Raw genomic sequence first — 21,599 nt, 5'->3', positions numbered from 1 at the left:
AGGAATTTTAATCAATGTTTCCCATTATAGGATTATGGAACATTGTGTTCCAGCATTATTCTTCTTTCATAATTTCTCTTTATTGCATGGATATAGATACTTAGAAGGCTTCTCTGTGTATTTTGGCATGGGGTAACACAAGCTGGTAATACATTTTCAGAATAAGAATTAATTCTCTAACTTCTCAACTTTTTTGAAACTTTTTTGATATCTTAGTATATTTCCATTTTATGGGAAGTATGATACAGTATTTTAGTTCATACAACCTTTGTAGGATGAAAAATTATTTTATCTTTTCAACAATTTGTAACTCTTATTTGGAATTCCCACCAAGCATGCTATATTACTTAGCTGTATATCTCAAAAGGAATAGTTTCTCTGTTTTTCTTTTTCAGTAAGCTTGCTTTAATCTTCACAATTTTTATCTCAGGTCTTATGGTGTATTTTGTAGATACGTGCAGTCTAAAGTCCATTCTCCTTTGTTAACGATGACAATGAAATACTGTTTAAATTGCCATGACATGCTTCAATTTTACTTGTGGAAAAAAGACCACATATTCATTTTGCTTCATGTATTGGATTGTTTTTGTGTAAATGTGGTCATAGTGATTAATGAAGTTTCAGGGAATCATTGGATGACATCAGTACCTCAAAGGAATCTACCCACACAAAATTCATGTGACATGAATAGGAATTTAGTTTCTTTGTAGAAAACTATGGTGAATTCTAAGTCTGTTGAATTGGAATATGTAGTTAGTGATGTCTATCTCCTCCAGACTCAAATTTAACCTCAGATTTTTAGTGATGTCATGCAAGCATGAATTGGATTGTTTAAGAGGAAAATGTTATATCACTTGATGAGAGCAAACTTTGATTTCAATGACAATTGAACTGGAAATACTACCATTCTGGTTTATGATTTTTAAAAGCAAAAAGTTAATTTTGTAATTTTTTGTGGATTTTGTGACTGTTTAGTAACCCAGTACTGACTAGTGCGATTTTTATGAATGTCTAGAGGATGTAATGCTGTAATAATGTAAACAGATTAAAAAAACTTGTCTAAACCTTATCATTTTTATATATGAAGTTTGAAAGTATTGGTATGGTCTAAGCAAGCCCAAACTTCTCCTGTACACTGTTACCTTTATATTTTTGGAGAGAAGTTACCTCTGTGCTTCTACCTGTAAAATTATTTTTTGCCAAAATCAGAAATACTTTATAGACTAACCAATTTTATAACTACCACAAAAAGTCATATTTTCAGATAGATATTTAAGACAGATGTTTAATCTATGAACTCTTCTGCAAAAGCTAAATATATGGTATATAATTCGTCATGTGTGTTAAAAGCAGAAAGAAACTTATGCAGGAACTGGTAAGCCAAAGATCTAATGAAATTGTTGAAGTAATGTTCTTCAAACTTTGGTACTGAATGGAACCAAACACTTAAAAATGTGTACATATACCTGAAAAACAAAAGTGAGCTGATCAGAATTCTGTCATTTTAGGAATTTGGTGATACCCATTTGTTTCTGGGATGTGGAACTTTTCACTTAATCCATTAGACAATTCAATGTAAGCATTTGCTGCTTAAATACATAAATTGAAAAGGAAGCATCACTTTAAAAAATGTTATGATAGAGAAATATCTTGAAACTTGTCATGAATTTCATGTATGAAAATGAAGAAGCTACTAGGAAAGTTGTAAAAGAATTCTTTATTGTGGGGCATTTGATAGCATAGGAAAGACTTCGAGCTCTTCAAAAGAAATTATTTTGTGGAAACAGTATGGTGTAAGGGCAGCAAAGTTAAGGGATTTGCTTTTCCCGGTGTTGTAGGTGGGTGTTAGCCCTTTCTTGCACGATTTTTTTTGTGGTTAAACAACTTGACTGTTTAGAATTTTATATGTGAGGATGAAACGATAGTTGCTGTATCTTCTGCAGCACAGCACTTGAAGGACTTTGCTTTGAGATCTTCTAGACTGTCCACAATGTAACTTCTGTCACATTGGGCTTCTGGTGTTTTCTCATCCTGCCCCCCTCTCTGGCCTCACTGCAATTTTTTTGGCTGTTAAACAAATCATGACCTATTTTTCCTGTTTTGTCTTAGGAGTCTGTTTCCTGTTTTCTCCTTCCCTCCCACACCCCATTTTTTACTCTTTGAGTTTCACTCCAGTGATATCCTCCTTTAACTGTTAGCTTGTTCTTCACTTTTTTTTTTTTTTTTTTTTTTTTTTTTTTGGTTCATAATAAGAGAGAATTGGGAGCTATAACATCAGTCACAGAATCTTAAGGGTTGGAAGGGACCTTGAAAGATCAGCTAGTCCAACCCTCCTGCCAAAGCAGGACCACCTAGCCATATGTGTCACTGAAGCTATTGAACGTTAACTAGCATGTTGTTCCCACTTTTTCCCAACACTCAAGTCTGATATGGATGTATTTTTCTTAACAGAGATATACAGATACACATGTTTTCTAAGTGCTAGAAGATTTCAGTCTTATTTGTTGGGGCTCTTAGACTAGCACATCCTAGACTTCATCTGGACCAAATCTCCAGTTCTTGGTCTCTGACATCTCACTTTGAGATCTATTGTTCAAGTAATCTTGATTTCTGAAATAACATGGTGTAACTTTAAAAAAGAATTTGAATATTGTGTCCTTTTTGTTAGTATATTCCTATTGCTTTCAAACTGGAGTATGCTCTTGCAAAAAAAGAATGATTGCTAAAGAATATACTAAGGTCAAGAAAACTTGATATGAGGTTGGTCTGTTTATACGCTTATACCAACTTTCGCTTTCTAATTGCTTTATATTTCAAAGTATGCCAGAGGTAAGGAAAATTTAGGGTGGGCACAAATGCATGACTCTGAGCTCAAACATGGTCTCGAATCTAAGATTAAATGCGAAAGGAGTATACCCATAGAGAACAGCAGGTTAAATATGCTCTCAAGCATTTGTTCAGTCAACGCCTAAACTGATGAGTCAAAAAGGATGCAAAGGAACCCTCAAAACAATGTAGATTGAGAGTTTCATTCACATTAGTCTTTTTTTTGTGGAGTTCATTCTGTGCTATATGTGTTTGTTTAATAAAACTGTTGGATAATAAATTTCTGTCAGCTTGGATTTGTTTGCCTAGAACTGTTTCAAAGCTTTGAAACTTCTGTATATATAGATTGAGAACTGAAAATGTGTCCCGAGAGGGCAAAATAAAGCCTCTACTTAATTTGGCCTGAAAGCTTACTGTAATAACATGCTATCTGCATTTGTATGTGATCATTAAAAGATTTTTCTACAATGGGTGAGGCTGCTTTGGTAAACTGCAGTTTGTGATGTATATTTATATGGGAATGTCATTGCAGTTTTGGTTTGTCAAGTCACTGTCTTTTCTTCTTTGTCTACAAGACTGTTCTAAATACTCCTCCTGACCTTGTTCTTGGTGTTCACAAATGAATTATTGTTTAAAATTTTTTCTTATCTGTCGTCTTTCCTAACTCTCCAAAGAAAACTTTGTTTAAATAGTTGTTCCCTTGAGACTTTTATGCATATCCTGTTATCTGTTTTATATTACAATCTTTCATGCTGGGAATGTCCTTCCAAAAAGCACAAAACAGCTAAAGTACTTACATGACTAACAAACATATTTAATACTGAAGGCCAGACACAAACCTGGCATTATTTGCATAAAATTCTTTTTTGTGGGGTTTTTTTCTCCCCTGTTAGTATTTGTTAGGCTTGTTTCTGACCTTTAGGACATCATTTTCCTGTGTCTGTCCCAGTGATGTTAGTGGTTGAAGTGTTGCTAGTGCTGAAGCCGTTGCCACTAAAAATAGGAAACTTTTAGAAAGCTGCTGGTATTTCCAGTCTTCTAATCAAATACTAGTATTCAGAAGAACTTATGGGAGTGATGAAGTTTTGGCTGCCAAATTTATTTGCTCAGCGAAGAGGCATCTCTTTTTCACTGCCTTTTGTTGCTTGCGATTGGCAATATTGTGCTCCCACAGGAGCAGTAGATGCATGCTTACCCAAAGAACAGTATTTTCTGTAGTTTCAATAATTCATTATGTATTCCAGTAAAAGTAAGTATGTAGGAAAATGTTTTCAATGTTCCACTTCACATATATCATTTTAGATGCATTGTAATTATTGTCTGGGGAGTGGGCAGGAGGGGGCAGGGGCAAACTCTGAGTGTATCTCTTGGGGGAACACTGATCCAGTAGCACATGAAAGACTGCTAGCTTGTGCTAACTGCAAACATATAAAGGAAGTCACCAACACAAGATATCTCAGGTGGATAACCTCTGAGATCTAGGGATAGTGGGGTAGCTGGCAGGGAACGTAGAGTAGCATTTATTCATTTCATCAACAGTTATGAATTATCATGTTTTAACTATTCTATTTTTTCATTAGTTTCTTTTTTAAATAATAAAAAAATAAAAATAAAATAAAAATGTGTTGCAAATGTGTCAAGATCTCTGCAGGTTCTTCAACAGTTGATTCACATACAGTAGCAACACACCCTGCAAAGAGACAGCTGCAACTTACCTGGAGAAATCAAAAAATACTTCACTGTATAGCTTGAATCTTGCGCTTACTTGAAATTTGGAACCTTGTTTAATTGCCACAGATGCTATTTAACCCAGTATTTGAAACAGACTTCATTATCTGTAGGAAGTGATGACAGGATCAGTTTTTGTCTTTCAGCTTGCATCCTGATTCAGAAAAACTGACATTTAAAAAACAGTAGCAGGAGAAGATTGTACACCTGTCAACTGTATGAAATCATAATTTTAATGTTACTTTTTTCCAAGCTTTTGTTTCCCTCAGTAATGTGAAAACATTAATCAGTATTGTTAAATTGTCTTACCAATAAGAACTGCCCTCTCTATAGTGCTTTACATTTGACCATAGCAAAAATGAAGTGCACTTTAAAGTTGAAACACAGAACTGGTGTTGCTGCCAAAAAAGACATTTCTATAGTGATACTGACACCCTGAAGCTTTGTAAACAATGTTTGTCTATTGAACTCTAGTATTGTATATGACAGAACAAACTGTCTTAATGCATTTGTTTGTCAGTTGGTTTCTGGCTATTGTTTCTAAGTTGGATTAGCTGAAATAAAAGTTAACAGGTGTTCTGAATGTGATCTCCATAGTGTCTGCATCTATATGACATTTGGCCTGAACATACTGATGAAATAAAGTTAATGGTTATATCTGCTTTTGAATATCACTTGCACATATGTTCTTGTAGAGATCTCTCAGTGATGTTCTACCAAAAGCACTTATTAGTTGTTTCTCATGTGTTTTTTCTGACCTTGAGCCCTAGTATTGCGGTTATTTCCCTCTTTTGCATGCTGTTGTACATTTCCTAAACATGTGAGATAGTAATAATTCTCTATATGACTTCCACTGAAGAGGAAATGAGTACTTATCAAAACAATGATGTGCATCTGGGATTCCAGCATTCAGGAGCTTTATTACAGTAGGACCTCTCAGTTTGCAGTAAAAAAAAAAATAATCTCAGGTACTACCCTCTAATTTCTTTAAGATTTAGGAAAAAATGAAATGTTTGCCTGTGCTTCAGTGGAATTGTGACACTGTTATAGGAACAGCTGTTCAGCGAGGTTGGATGGAGTGGATGGAAGGGAATGGAGATTGGAGGGGCCAGAATTGCTCAGAACAAACGAGTGCTCACTGCTGTTATTTGTGTCATTGTGGTTATCATGAGGGTTTAATGTGAACAGTCAAAAACTACTGTAAACTTGCAATGTTGATTTTAAAGATAGGGCAGAGATTTTTCTCAAACTACTTCGTTTGTTGGACAGAGAACAGGAAAACAGAGCTGTCTCTTGACCCATGTTCATTTTCTGGCTGCTGAAGTGAATTTGGAACTAAATCCTGGTTTTCCACTGAGCATGCACTTCTCTAGCTGTGTCAGGGTTTGGGTGGGGTCACTTTGCACAAAGACTCTCACATTCTCATCAGCTTGCAGTGTTTCTTCAGTGCTGGGGAACAGCACTAAACTAGCTTGATAAACAGATTACACGTGTGCATATGTACTCTGGCAAGAGAGATTTCTTTATTTGAATTACACTACTCCTTGGGATTTATTTTTCTGCCTTATATATTACTATTGGTATACTGACTGAAAATACAGAAGGAACAGATTCCTCTTATCTTTAGTTATGGTATAGATAGCACTGAGGGGGTTGCACGATATTTACATCTTAGAAGTTTTGATGTGAGCATTGCAGCTTCTCTATGAGCAGCACTTCATAGCTATTTATGTTCCGATTTTGAAAGTTTTACCTTTTTTATGGTGAGCTGTACATGTTGTATGGGTGCTGTTATACAGATAATACAGTTCTCAATGCATTTAATTTAGTTTGGGAAACAGCACTTTTTAATACCATCTTCTGCCTTGTTATACATTTCTAGACTGCTATCTAGTGTCAGGAGACAAATTTTAACAAATTGGTGTTTAAAGAATTCTCACTTATTTTCATGTTGTGTAGTGTTATCTTTCCTTTCTGGAGAGTTGTGTTCCTTCAATTGTCCTTTGACACTGATCCTTTCAAGTTGCATATGGATTGCAGTAACCAAGTTATTCACCAGACAAAATAAAGGTGGCCCCCAGTAGGTATTTTATGAAAAGCTGGGAGGACTTGAGTGTTAGGAGTTCAATGATAATGATGTGGTGTTGTGGTACTTGACTTGTGGTTTCTGTTGACTTTACAGAATTGAAGTAATATCTCTAGAGTTAGAGTTGCTTTACAGAAATTTATCAGCATGGTAGAATACTTTTCACAATAAAACTAACTAGACTGCATTTACTTTTCAATTTTTAGACAGAAGGAGCTTTCTCTATCCCATTTCATCTGTTGTTAGTATCCTTCATTTTATTTTTTTTGTCTTCACAGTGATCATAATTGTTATAGTGCTTGTCTTGTTTCAGAAGTATCTCTGAAGTTCACACCATCCTACTTAGAGACTTGTCAGTGTTTTTCTGGTGAGTCCTATGTATCCTGTGTGTTGCAAGGAATGTCCACAATAATTGTCTAGAACTACAAAAGTTAGTTCTAGAGACTTGATGATATTCTAGTATTTATATCAGAATAAACAATAATAATGATTATCTTTTTCTTATAATGCAGGTAGGCCACTTTATTTGAGAGTGAAATATTATATGCCTGTGAATATTCAGTTATATGACGGCATGGATGTAAACACAAAGGCAAACAAAATACTGGTTAGTTTGAATAGCATCTTCACTGTAAAGATAAAAGGATGCTTACAAGTATAGTTGCCATTAACTCTGTCCAGGGCTGCTGGCCTCAATGATGTGCCTGGAATTCCCTAGAAACTGGACGTGATACACATAGGGTGCTTTGGAAAGATGCTGTTTTGTGCCACTTCTGGTCTTAGAGACAAGCTTAGATGCTATGGGAATACATATATATACTTAGATACACACATATTCATGAACACATGTAACCTATTTATTGCCATGGAGTAGCAACTCACTGTCTGCCTCTGAAGTTATATTTATTAAAATATTTTATATTAATATTTATGTGAAAGCATTTAATTGCTTGTCATAATTTGGGAATTAGACTTGGAGTATTATTGCTGTTTAAAGTTCACCTTTGAAATGTGCTACTGATTTTTAGAACTATTATGGCACCATCTGCTGACCAATATGCAGACTGGCAATGGCAGTTTGCTCACCTGGTTACCTTCCTGCAAATGAGCTTCCAGTTAAGGAGGCAGTTGCAGCAGAGTCATAAAGAGAACGGGTGATTTTTAATTCTTTTTAATTGCTTTTTTTTGGGATAAATATTTTTAGCAGGAGAGCTTTTTTTTTTTTTGTCATTGTAATCACAGATTTAGTTGTCACCTGAATTATTGCATAAGGCTTCTACATGACTGCAAAGCTTTAAAAGAAAAAAAAAAATGAGGGTTCTTTTGGCTATATTAGGATTGTTCTCAATAGTCTGTCACTTAGGTGGTCTTGTCACAGCGTGGGAAACTGATGGACTCTGACAGGCTTCTGCCCTGTGGCTACTGCCGAGACTCTGAAAAGCAGAGTCTGCAGTCTGTCTCTTCTGCCTCTGCATTTAACCTTTATTTGTTTGCACAGTGATCATCAGGGAAGGAGCAAACCGAAACAGTCCTTGTCATATTCAGTATGTAAATATCTTAGGTTTGGGCTCAGTTGGTAGAGATAATTTTAATTGTTTGAAAAAAGGTAATTAGATTTTGTATGTACATAGCATATTTTCTATAGATTCTCTTATCTGTTTTCTTCAGGAATGTGCTTAAAAGAGAACTTAATCCAAATTATTAGATTCAGTACTCAAAGTATGTCTGTTTGTATGTATATACTGTTTTCTTTACGTGTAAATACAGAGAAAGATGCAAGTCTATGTGGGAGAACTGGTTCTTTTGTTTGAGTTGAAATTTGACTATAGATCAGTATTTTATTGGAAGCCATACAATGTAAATGTTGCAGATTTATATAACTAAGCTGGTTTTAGGGATGGTTTTGCTTCCTTAAGGACCTCAAAGTTTAAAGCTACATTCTTTAGTTGCATTACTTTGCAAAGACTTATAGCTCTCTGAATGCAATCATAGAACTCCATCTATATAATGGCTTGAAGGTGAAATTGAATAGACTTTTTGCTTTGTCTGCTAATAGGATGTGTGCAGGTTATAGTGGCACCTTCAGCAAAATGATGCAGTGTAGGGATGTGCTTCACAGAACCACATGATCATAGAATCATAGAATGGTAGGGGTTGGAAAGGACCTTTAGAGATCATCTAGTCCAACTCCCCTGCAGAAGCAGGGTCACCTAGATCAGGTCACACAGGAACATGTCCAGGCAAGTCTTGAAGACCTCCCAGGAAGGAGACTCACAACCCCTCTGGGCAGCCTGTGCCAGGGCTCCCTCACCCTCACAGTGAAATAGTTTTTTCTTATATTTAAGTGGATGTCAGGAGTGTTCTTGTTTACATACTGATAATAAAATATAACTTATAAATTTTAACAGAAATGTAAAAGGAAATTTAGTACATTCAACCTAAATTGGAGTATAAATTATTGTACTCTAGAGAACATAACTGATTTATACCTTTGAAAAATCATCTGTGTATAGTACCAAATACCTTGAGTATTACCTATTGGTTAAACTAGACTCTTTTACACTCTCCAAAAATTTGAATGACTCTTCCAGCTTATGGCTTTTCTGTCAACAAATCTTGTGTTGAAACCAGCAAGCATATTGTTTGTAAATGACCAGTCCTAACCAACTGTGAAATGCAGAACATTTCTGCTGTGCTTCAAATCAATAATTCAAGAATTAAACCACTTTTTTTACATTAAAACAAAATAAACCCTTCCCGAATAAGCAGCTGAAGTACACATGATCTTGTTTCATGTTTACATGTATATTTTTCAGATATTATAAGAGTATAAGGTCTAAGAGTGTAGATATTTTAACTGTTTCCCTTTTAAGGCAAGACAACATTTCTTACTGTAAAGAGGAACAACTAGAATAATGTACTCTTTCCTGATTTAAAATGACTTTTTAAAACTTGAATGATAACATCAGAAGTAGCTTATTAAAAAAATGTGTTTCAGTGGGTGCACTTAAATTTTTACCAAGGAGAAGGAAACTGGGTAGATCTAGCTCATTAGAGCAGTATTTATTTTTAAGCTAAGAATTTGAAAGTAAGTATTTCTTAACCCAGTGTTTTAATTTAGTAATAAATTAATAAAGTAGTAATAATTTTGTAGATTATTACTGCAACTTACTGCAAACAATGTTAGAGTAGGTAAAAGTAGTGATGTTACATAACAAAGCTTTTTATTGTTGCTTTTTTTTAGTGTATAGTTGTGACAATGACAACTGAAGTTGGCTCGGAGACTGAAGTAAAGAAAGATTCTGAGCAGATGGGACAAGACAAAGCCAAGGACAAGCCTGAAGGAACATCAGAGACTTCAGAAAATCAAAAGTCTGCGGAAACATTCTCAGAACAAGCTGAAGATTCTTCCTCTGTCCCAGCAACAGCTAGCCAGAGTAGTCCAAGTAGCCAGAAGAAGGAAAAAACTTCACCTGAAAGCAAGGGTATTTCTCGTTTCCTTCCTCCCTGGCTTAAGAAACAAAAATCATACACCTTGGCAGAGCCCAAAGATGAGCCCAAGAAAAAGACCACAGGGGAAGAACAAATAGTTGAACGTGAACACCAGGCAGCAGAGGAGGTCACTCAGACAAAAAAGAGCTTACAAGAAGCAATGTCTGAAAGTCACCATAATGCTAAAGCAGATGAGAAAGAAGAAAAACACTCTGTTAGTAGTTCTGAAACACAGGTATGTGTGACAAGGCTAATATGTGCTTTGGAGTAATTTGAATGAGACCTGATTCATGATTTAAGTAATTCACGTAAAGCTTTCCTAGGATCATATCTGGGTTAAAAATGACAGCTGCTATCTGCCCGTTTGTGCAGTTGGGTTGATACAGTTATGAGTAGTCTACCTGGTTATAAAGACTCCTTTTTGGTGGCAGACCATTTTTTTACTCCCCTTGTTGGAGATGTCTAATTTTACTATAACCTCAGACTCTGGCATAGTTCAAAGGAATGTAGAACTGAATTGTTGTGGTAGATATGAGCAGAGATGAAGAGAAGCCTCTTAAGTCAGCTTTTTCTCAGAAGCCATTGGATTGCACAAATACCACCTTAGTGACTTAAACAGAACAAATAAAGACTCAGAGATAATCCATTTGTTATTGCAGCTTTTGTTATTCTTTATCTAGAAACTATGTCTGTGGTCACCGTCCTTAGTAATTCTGGGAGGTTTGTGCTGAAAAAAGCCAACTTTTGCAAGGCTCCAGAATCTTGCTTTTTGAAAAGGTGAATGTCAATTCATTGTAGGGTAGCAAAAATGATTAAGGGCATAAAGACTCTTTCATGAGAAAAGGGGCAGAGAGCTGGTGCTTTCGAGCCTGGAGAAGAGTCAAGGGGAATCTTGTGTATAAAAAACTGAAGAGAGGGAATTAAAAGGAGCTAGGCTCTTTTCAGTGGTGCTCTATGTGGCCCTAGAGGGGCGCTAGGGTCATTAGGCTAGATGATCTCAAGAGGTCCCTTCCAACCTCAACCAATCTGTGATTCTGTATAACTTGACTTTCATAAATGCTGGTTTTTAGTTTTGTATAATTCCTGGAGCTTCTTGTGAAATTTGTTTCTATTAGGAGAAAATACGAGTAAAACATAATCTCTCATTTCAAGAAATGAAAAAATATTACTTCTGTAGATTGAGAGCAAGAATATCTGATCCCCAAACACCTTAATGCTTACCCTGGTTATTATGCTTTCAGTATGTGTGTAACTTTCATTAAAGTTTAATGTCTTATTTATTAGTAGCTTAGAAAATTAATGAACAGGTTACAAATATCTACTTTCCTGAGTTTCAGTCATTGTTCAACTGTGTTTTATATAGCCTGTAAAGGAAGATGGTAAAGGAACTGAAGCAGGGAAAGTTGAAGAGGAAAAGGAAGAAAAACATGAAGAAAAAGATAAAAGGGAGACAAAAGAAGTGCAGACAGCTGAAATTAAAGCAGAAAACATTCCTCAGAAATCTCCCAAGAAAATTAAAACTGTGCAGTGTAAAGTGATGCTTCTGGATGGCACGGAATACGGCTGTGACCTAGAGGTAAGGCATCAAGTCTCTATAGAAAGAGCTCTTTTTCTACAGAGAAAAAGAAAATATGCTCTCATTCCATTGAGAGTTAAAGATACATTTTTGTATGTCTAGTGAGTTCATTAGTATTACATTCACATTGCTATAATTAGGGGCCAGTTAATTATTTTTAAAACTATCTTTAAGACCTTATTAGTTTATCACTAAAAATGCACAAATAAATGCAATAGATAGTGTCACCTGTACTAATAAGTTTGTCTTGGGTTCATTGATGTATTTGCTAAAGTTCTCAGCTGGAGAACTTAAAGACTGAAGAAGCTTGCTTTAAAGAAATATTCTGTTATAGGTGTAAAATTCTTATTTATGCTTAAAGTTCTGTTCTGACTCTAAATTTTTTGGGCTTCATGGATTTCTTGTTTACAACTGTAAATTGCTAGGTTTGAGATTGTGTATATTTATTAAGATCACAGAAATAGGGATTGTGAGAAATGGAAAATAGCTTACCAGATTTTATGACTTTAATATCTTTTGAATGTATATACATACACAACACCATTTGAGTCTGGCCATAGTGTTCAAGTTCTAAGTCAAATGGTAATTGTGTGATATTTTAGATCAAGATCAAATTATGGAACATTTAATTAGAGGAAAGGAGGAGAAAAGTATTCTGTATCTTTGTGCAGTAAAATAACCTTTGGTTTGATTTATTATGAGATTTTGTATTAGTAAAGCAGTAAGATGCACTTATCAGCAGATTACTTCAGACTAGTACTGTCATCTCAAAATATGCTAGTTATAGAATAGTATCATTTCAGCTGGAAGAGAGCTTTCTGATCATTGAATCCAGCCTTTGTCCCAGCCCTATCAACCACTAGACCATTTCCCTAACTGCAACATCCCACCGTCTTGTAACCACCTCCCGCTACGGTGACTCCACCGTCTCCCTGGGCAGCCTGTTCCAATGCCTGACAACCCTTTCAGTAAAGAAATTCCTCCTCATGTCCAGCTTGAATGTCCTCTGGCACAACTTTAGGCCATTTCCTAGTTGCTGCATTACAAAGGTGATGGGGCTGTTCTCTATCAAAGTTCAATTGTCATCACTTTTGCCAGTAAAGATGCAACACTGACTTCTGTAAACTGTATTAATTCTTCAGGCTTTCTTTCTGCAAGTCTGGAAACGATTTTAACTAAAAACTCCCTGTTTCATGGATTGACAGATACCTCTGAAGTAAGCTTATTTATTTAATATTGGGATGTGGTTCCCCCATGGAAAGAATACAGTGTTCCTTGCAGGATAATTTATATTTGGAAACCATATTTCCAGACAATCAATTTTAAGATATGTTAAAATTTGCTTAGTTCTGTTTTTTAATTCCAAACACTTGAAAACCACATTCATAGTACCTGAAAGCATTAGCTTTGTATCTCAAAGGCTGTGTAGCTGATATTTTCAAAAATTCTTCCAGCTAGTAGCACAGAAGGCAGATTATGATAGTGAGGTTTTGTTCCTTTGCTTAACTGCATCCCAGTCTGCTCTTCAGCAGCTGAGTTTGCAAGACAGGATCTCTTAAGTTGTTCTTGCATTCACTTTTTCTGGCAAAAAGCAGAATCCAGTGAATTAAACAGCTCATGACGTCTGACTTTCTAATACTTCACTTGTTGCTTCTAGTCATAGTAATTTTCCTTTGTGAAATTTGTCTCATTGCAGTTTGTTCTACTCATATGAGTTGGCTGTGAGGTGATGCCAAGTTTATCTGGCTGTAGAAGCTGCTAGTTTAGAATATCATAATTTTCATTTGTGGATTCAGTAAGCTAAAGATGTGACCAAACAACATGATACGACTCAGCGTGTTCTGCAAAATGGTACCTAATATGACACCCACAGCAAGTAGACTTTTAAGTGGGTATTAGAACCACAACGTTTTGGTACTTATATAGAAAATTAGTATTTGTTCCTGTAGGTGATAGATTCCTCACAGAAGTAAACTTCTCCTTTCCATTTCTGCCTTACGCTTTGCTCTAGAGTATTCTTTTCTGTGGAACACAGGGGGAAAAATAGTTGTATTTTGCTTGAAGCTGTAACTAATTGATTACCTGTGGTACCTAGACCGAATAGCTGAGTTGTGGTTGAAATTTGTGCCTTTTCTAAAACCAAACACCTAGATATATCTTTTAGATTTATCTAAGGAGGAAAGTGGTGTTACAACATTTTCTATTCACAGCAGATTCTTTGAAAATATTTCCATTTTTGTCTAATGTACTTTGTTCCGTTAGTGGACACATTACAAGTCATGCAATAGTAGAGACCTTCTGCTTGAAACTTTGTCATGTTGTGCTGTTTCATTTTCCAGTCGGTCAATTCCTACACTGATAAGTTGTGAGTTTCATTAGGCTTCATAGTAGTTTGATTATTTTGTACAAGTCCTTTTGTGTACTTCAATATTGAATGGTTACTGCTTTCCTGTCCTTCAAGATCTTGTGAAACTAGTAGTTAGAGAAGACTAAAAAAAAAAGCTACGCAAGACTTTCAGAAGTTTCAACACAGCTTAAGTCTTATTTCATGCATTACTACAGCTTGCTTCAAACCTGTTCTATTAATAAAACTCTTCAATTCACCTAAGAAATTCTTATTTGTTGTGTATCAATATGAAATGCTCCTTGGGAATGTTTTGCTGCAGTTTGCTGAAATTTTAAGTGTTGTATAGTTATTAGTAATACTAACTTTCTGAAGGCTCCATTCGTTAAATAATTCCTGTTCCTGATTTTAAAGCTGGACAGTTTGAGTGGTCAAGTACCCTCACAGGGATCTGTCCCTGACAGTGTCAAATGTAGACTACTTTACAGTAATCTAATTCGATTGTAAAAAGCAATAATGAAGCCTTTGTTAATACAAGTTAAGGCTATTTTTTCATGCTGTGTTTCAGAAGAAAAAAAAATATAGTGAAAAATATACTACTTCTGCTTTCCAGAACACATTACGTAGGGCTGTGTGTGCTTATGGTCTAGATGTGTAGGAATATTGTCACTTAAAGTTCTTTCATGGAAGATGTTAACATGAAGGTTCTTGGGTAAAAAATGAATCAGGAACAATATAAACTCGTATTGCACTTACTTGAGTTTAAGCACATTTTTTAAAGCCCTATCATCCCACTGAATAGCTTGTCCATGCACTTTTCTGGTGTATTTGGATGGACCAAGATCGTAGTTTTTCTTTGTAACTAGTAATTTATTTTGGAACCATGAAAAAAGTGAAAGTGTTGAGTTATTCCCAGAGACGATCTGAGGAAAAGCCACGTTCTCAGCTTAATGATGGGCATTGCTTCTCTTATGTCATCCTTTAGCAAGAGCAGGAGGAAGTTGTATTTTAGATTTTTTTTTTCTTTGCAGAAGTCTGAACCTTACCTTAATGACCACAACCAATAGTGGTCACTCATATTGTTGGAGGAAATATATTTCCCAGAGCAACTTTTATGCAGTTCACCGGATCTATAGCTTTATCTAATTTCTACACAGTTGCTGTACTTCTGTTGTTCCTTCCTTCTTTATGCACCTTGTTAAGTCTGGAAGAGGAAATGTTGGGTCTATCAAGAGTAAGCATAATAGCTGTGATAAGTAGAGGAAGATGGAAAAATAAATTTCCTGCCAACTCCAGGTCCTACAAGCCTCTCTTTTTTTTTTCTTTCCCCCCCCCCCCCCTTTTTTTTTTTTTTCTGGTGCTACTAGAGAGTCAGAAGCTATCTGAATATGTTCTGCACCCTTTTTTAAGGTTTCTTTCATAATTTCTTGATATTGTCACTTGGAGAGCATAATGAAGAAGCTCAGGAACTCTGGAAATTCTTTCTTGAGCCTGTTGCATCTTGAAGGGCTCTGTCATGATCAGCTGTGTTGCTTGCTGTGTGAGTCTCCTTTATGCCTCTGGTAGCACATGCTTGGCTGCTGTAACTTATTTCAACTTTTTTGATTATTACCATTAAATAGTGGTGAATTGCACAACTTGTTCTTCACAGATGATGTCTGATACTGAAGTGTTCGACGTTCTGAGATACCATTTCTGCTGCACACAATTCAATATTTTGTATTTTCACGCAGTTGCCGCTGCTTGCATGTGACATCTTAGGTGACCATTTCTGAGAAGCTGACAGTTCTTCACTGAAGAAAAAGCTGGCTGCTAGTCTATCCACAGATTAAGAAGGAAGTGGACTTTTTTCTTTCATAGGCTTGTTAAGCCACTTTAGGGTAAAAGTTCTGCACTTAATGTTAAAATAAAGCTACATTTTAACATATAATAGCAATACTTTTGGGGAGAAAATAAAGATTTGTCCACAGATGATCCATGTGATTCTCTTTTTCCTTGCATATCCCAGCATAATTAGATTGACATTCAAGGGCTGTAATAAAAGGCAAATGATTTGTTGAGGTGAAAATGCAGTGTGTCTGTGACCAGTAACTAGTAGTGACAGTAAGTAGCTGTGGTGTCTTGCTAGTTCTTCTGTTCTTTTGTTTTGGTTTGTTCTTTTAGCTGAGCAATAATTGTGAGGATGTTCTGGGATTTGGTTTGGTCATAGTTTCACAAGTGTATTATGAAATAGAAATATAAAACCTTTTCCCGTTCCTAAAGGAACAATAAGAGTGCTGTAGGGCTTTTATTTGCTATTTCTTTTAGGCAAGGTTTAATACTACATTTTTGTCAACTGAAAAGGTAAGGGAGAGAAGTAGGTTTTGCATAAGGGAATTGTATATCATATCACTACATTTATTTTGGTTTAGGTTTCTTTTTTCAGGAAACTTAAGAAAGCAGTTGAATTTTTAGAAGGACCAAATTTTTATAAGGAACTCTGAACGTACTGTGTACTATCTAAAAACCAGAAACCACAAAACTTCAGCACAAATTGCAATGTAATTATAGAATTTAGTTATATTGGTACAAAATTTGTATAGACGTGCAGTTTGTTCTAGCTGCAGTTATTTTGAGTTTCTTTTGAACGGATTAGGTGCAGTTGCAAACTATATGAATAAAACAGGGATTTATTACAAGTTAACATAGTTTAAAATGTTCATAACGACATTTTCTTGGAGTCTTTATTGAATCAAAGCACTTTTTGGAAAAAAAAAAAAGTGTGTTTATATGTGATATGTGGAATGGATTGAGAGACATTTCAAAGTAAACAAAATTTGGTTTCTGTCACAAAGTGTTTCTGAAAGCTAATTCCCATGTGTGTCTTTTCTTTGTCATTTTGTCTCATTTGTTGTTAAGTGCCACCGAGTAGTAACTGGTAGGAGATGCTCAGAAAAATGTAACTTTAACATACGGAGATAGTGAGCTTATACATGAAATTGTTTGGGGGGGGGGGAAACCCCAGTTCACTCATTCCCAATAGGTGTGTTTTTACTGTGGTATAGAGACATCTTCATAAGCTACCATAACGCTATTCTTTCATAGTTTCCAAATTTGTCATCAAATGTTAATACAAGAGTACATTTGTACCGTTGTTTCTTTTCCATTTATGTGTTTTGTATATCGATAATTACTTAAGGTTCTTTTTTTGCAGCCACCTTGTTGTTCGACAATTGAATTTCTTCCACTTGTTTTCACATGTCTTTCCCATTGCCGAGGACACGTCTGACATGGTTGATGTTTGGCTTCCAACATAAAGCGCATCTCAGATATATTTAGGTTTTTGATAATTACTTTGTAAATTAATTTATCATCTCTGAGAGTAATCTGTTCTGTTGCCCTTAGAATTCTTTATTTTGCCTTCATAGGTCTTCCGAATGTTCTTAAAAGTTCAGCTTGCCAGTTTGAACTTTAAGTCAATATTTTTTTTTCTACAGAACTGTTTAAGCAGATAGTTCAGCTTCTTTTGTGGTGACTTTTCTCAGATTTTTTCTTATCTGTCTTTGTATTTCTGTTCCTTTGCTTTAGTTGATGCAAATGTGAAGGACCAATACTCTACTGGTGTCCAGAAATGTCCATGACATGTCAGTATAATGAAGCTAAGCCTTGTAGCAGGTGAAATATATTCCTTAATGTAATTTAAAATTATTACTTTTAGTGTTTTGCGGTCTTTGAGGTTTTTCATTTTTTACCCAGAAATGTTCTGTATTCCATTCTACCATCAGTGTCTCTGCATTGGTATCTCGGATAGTTGATAAAAGTATGTCTCTCTAGTCTGTGAATGATTACTCTATATCTTGGCTACTTGCCCTGAGGAATTAAAAACTTTTAAATAGATTAGTGTTACTTTGATATCAGCAACTTACTTTGCTTTTGGGAATCAAGAAAGCTTCACAAGGAAGCAAAATAATCTCTATTGAAATGTTCTATTTAAACCTTTTAACTTTTAGTCTAAAATGTATGAAGTTCCTTAAGTCTGCAGGTTCTGTATTAACAAAATAGATTGATTTTCTGTGTTCTATAGCTTTAAAGTAAACCAGTTATCTCTAGGAATCTTCTAAAATATATCATGAAATAATGTTGCATGTAAGTATTATACTAAAGAAGATACATCGAGCATGAGCAATTAATTCAATTAATTTATTTTAACATTAAAAGTGTTGGAACTCTTAGAGATACGTCCATGTAACCTCAGACTTTTCAAAGTAATGTATGAATGCCTGGAGAGGAGGAAAGAGAGAGAAACTGTTGTTTTAATTGTTCTGAAGGAGCATAACTTAAAACAAGTTTCACAGGCTGTGAACTGTTAGAAACTTTACCTTTTATTATTTTCTTTAAAGAGAGTTCATTTCATTTACAGGGATAACATTTACGTATATCCGAGAGACTTTGTCAAGTATTTGAGGATGAAAGGTATTGAGTGGTATTTGCCAAAAAATGTAAATGACTGAATCTTCGTGCTTACTTGAAATGACAGAACCGCGTTGAAGGGTAGAGTAACTTAGATTCAATAGCGTAATATTTGTGAGATATAATGGTAGTTGAGTTTTAAAAGCTTGAGTGAACAGACAGATGGAATACTTGAGATCTGTTTTCTGATAGCAATTAAAATTTCTTTTAGCACAGTGCAAGTGACATAATTTTTGACTTCTTTCCTGATAATTAACATCTGTGGAGCAGCTGTAACTTATAAATCTTTGAGTGATGTACGGGTGCCTCCTACTAGTGGCAGGAGGGACAAATCAACTTTACTGTTTTCTCTTTGTATTTTATGGTTTCTTAGGTAGTTGAGAGGAAATTTCATCATTAACTTTGGGATCTGCAACAAAGATTTGTTCAGATTTTCTGCTTTAAATATAATCTGGGTTTTAGTGGAGGATAACATCTTAAACAAATGAAATCCTAACTGCATGATGATCATTAGTTAGAAATAAATGAAGATCCAGTTGGGTTTGTTTACTGCATTCATTCAGCAATCTAATTAAATACTTATTACAAGAGGCATTTAAAAGATGCCCAGAATTGACTGTATTTTATGCACGGATGAACAAGTGAAATATATCGGAGTTGACTATGGTTATTTTGTAGTTTCCTAATACAAAGTGAAAATAAGTTTGCTTAATGTACAACTAAGATCAGTTTTTTAGCTCTGGATTAAGAAAAGTCTAAATGAACTTGATATGGAACAGATGTTTAATTGTAGTTGAGTTTTGATGCAAATCTTTATTTCCAGATTGCTCATATGTCTAGACTAGTGTTGTAATAAACCTAAGTTGTCTGTTTAAAGTATAACATCTTTTTATCCAGAAGAAAAAATACAGGAATTACATAACATTTAACACATTTTATAAAATAAAATTTGTCCATAGTCAACAGACACCTCCAAAAGTAATGTTTATTTGCAAAGTCATCTCAAAGTCAAAAGGTGCCCTCTACATCTCTGTAAAGCTCATGCAGAGGGAAGCAAAACCCTTTCTTTCACCTCAGGTATTACCACAACCAAATGAAATGTGTCTATGTCATGGTTTTGCCCAACCAGCAATGAAACATGGCAGTCTCTTGGTCACTGCCCCCCATCCACCACCACCCTCCTTAGGATGGAGACCCCAGCGAGACAGGAGGGAAAAAAGATAGCCAAGGATGTTGTGGATCAAGAGAAATTCAGGGAGGACTTGCTGCCAATTACAGTCCCAGGCAAACCAGACTCCAGTACTCAACTTAGAGAGATAAGGAAGGAAAGTGCTGTTACACACTTGCTTTTACTTTCTGTGCTTGCCTTTTCCATGCTGCAAGTGATTTTTTTTTTTTTAAGCTAAACTGAAGCATTGCACTGTATTAATGCTTGTGAGCATGGGCTCTTAAACAGATTTAGAAAAGTAAAATAAAATGAAGGTTACAAGGAGGAACACATCATATGTAGCCTCGAAGGTGATTTTGGAGATGCAAAACCGCTGGCATTTCAGGCAAATAACAGTCTCATAGTTTTTCAACTAAGGATGAGCACAGGGAATAGAATGGTTATGTGATGTTATCATGTCAAGATACGGCCAAGGACTGAGGAGACCACATCTCTGTGTTGAAGATCCCAAGTCCATTCAGGAGACAGAATATGGGATAAGATACCCTACACAGTTGCTCAGGCAGGGACTGGAGACCCTAGGCTGAGCCAGCCACATCCCCATGGCACTTAGCAGGAGATGCTGTGGATGGGGATTGTAGGGGAGGCCACTCCAAGCCTTTTAGATTTATGAGCACCCCCAAGGCCCTGGAAGAAGTAGACTTGCTCTGTGCATGTGCTCGCTATCCTTTGGACATTTATGGTTGTCTACTTTGGAGACCAGGTATTGGACTAAATGGACTTTTGTTCTGATAGAGTACTGTTGTTCTCAGGCTCTTTTGCCTTACTGTGTTTTTCCAAGGAAAAGGTTGCAGACATTTAAAAAAATGAGAACAAAGAGGAAAATAAAAATCAAAAGACCCATGTGGAAATAACAGGTATTGCTTGCCTCAAAAAGGTTTGAAACCCTTTAGTTCAGGAGCATGGCCTGCTTCAAACTGAGGAGTTAATCTTTGAGCCTTACTTGTGTCAGTTATATGGGTTTTTGCCATTCTGGATGAACACGGAAGACTTCCAAAAACTGTACTTCAGAGACTTTTTTTCAAAATTGTTCAGATGGCTAAACTGTCCTGATGATCCAGTGCTCACCCCCATCAGAAGATGCATGCCTTATTCCCTCAAAGGGACAGAATGAATGCTTAGGCTGGGGACATGATTGTCCATTCAGTCTTTTCTGATAGTGCAGGGCTGGGAAGAAACATCATCAGATATTTCCTCAGCATGTACTGCTAGAGAAAGGAAGAAGTAGTAAGAATAGAATACTGTAGAATAGTTTTCAGTTGGAAGAGTCCTGCAATAACCATCTAGTGCAACTGCCTGACCAGTTCAGGGCTCACCAAAAGTTAAAGCATGTTTTTAAGGCAGTTTTCCAAATGCTACTTAAATTGTTGACAGCCACAGAGCATTGACTACCCTCTTGGTAACAAATGCTTCCTAATGTCTAGTCTAGACCTCTTCTGGTGCTGCTGTTGCCCCACATCCTTTTGCTATCCTAAGGAGAAGAGGTCACCATGTCCTCCTTCCTTAGGAAGCTGCAGAGAGCAACTAGGTCACTCCTCAGTCTCCTTTTTGACAAACCAGAAAGACCTTAATTGCTTCTTATAAGACATGCTTTCACCAGTTTTGTTGCCCTCCTTCAGACTGTTACATCTTCTTTAAGTTGTGGAGCCTAGAACTGCAAACAATATTCAAGGTGAGGCCATGCCAATGCTCAATACAGCAGGCTAATTACCTTACTTCTTTTGATGACTTGGTTCTTCTGTTTGATGTACCCCAGGCTGCTGTTTGCCTTCTTGGCTGTTAGGGCATACTCCTGACTCATGTTGAGCCTAGTGCTGACCAGCACCTCCAGATTCCTTTCTGCAGGAATACTTTCCAGACAATCCTCTCC

The 21,599-nt window shown here is 35.9% G+C and overlaps 1 protein-coding gene across 16 annotated transcripts in view; it reads left to right on the top strand.

Moving 5' to 3' along the window:
• The window catches only part of EPB41L2 (erythrocyte membrane protein band 4.1 like 2), a 113,689-nt gene that overhangs the window by 33,587 nt on the left and 58,503 nt on the right, over positions 1-21,599 (top strand). For 15 of the 16 annotated variants that reach the window (XM_061990668.1, XM_061990678.1, XM_061990675.1 and 12 more), the window contains 2 exons: positions 9,885-10,367; positions 11,496-11,708. In XM_061990668.1, the coding sequence (XP_061846652.1) occupies positions 9,900-10,367; positions 11,496-11,708 (681 nt within the window). In that variant the 5' untranslated portion in view covers positions 9,885-9,899. Of the gene's footprint in view, positions 1-6,918; positions 7,008-9,884; positions 10,368-11,495; positions 11,709-21,599 lie in introns of all 16 variants that reach the window. The other variant, XM_061990670.1, reaches the window with a different exon arrangement.

This window comes from Colius striatus, chromosome 2 (genome assembly GCF_028858725.1).
Source record: "Colius striatus isolate bColStr4 chromosome 2, bColStr4.1.hap1, whole genome shotgun sequence".
NCBI classification, from domain to species: Eukaryota; Metazoa; Chordata; class Aves; order Coliiformes; family Coliidae; genus Colius; species Colius striatus.
The sequence above is the reverse complement of the archived record's forward strand: the minus strand, read 5'-3'. Positions and strand labels throughout refer to the sequence as shown.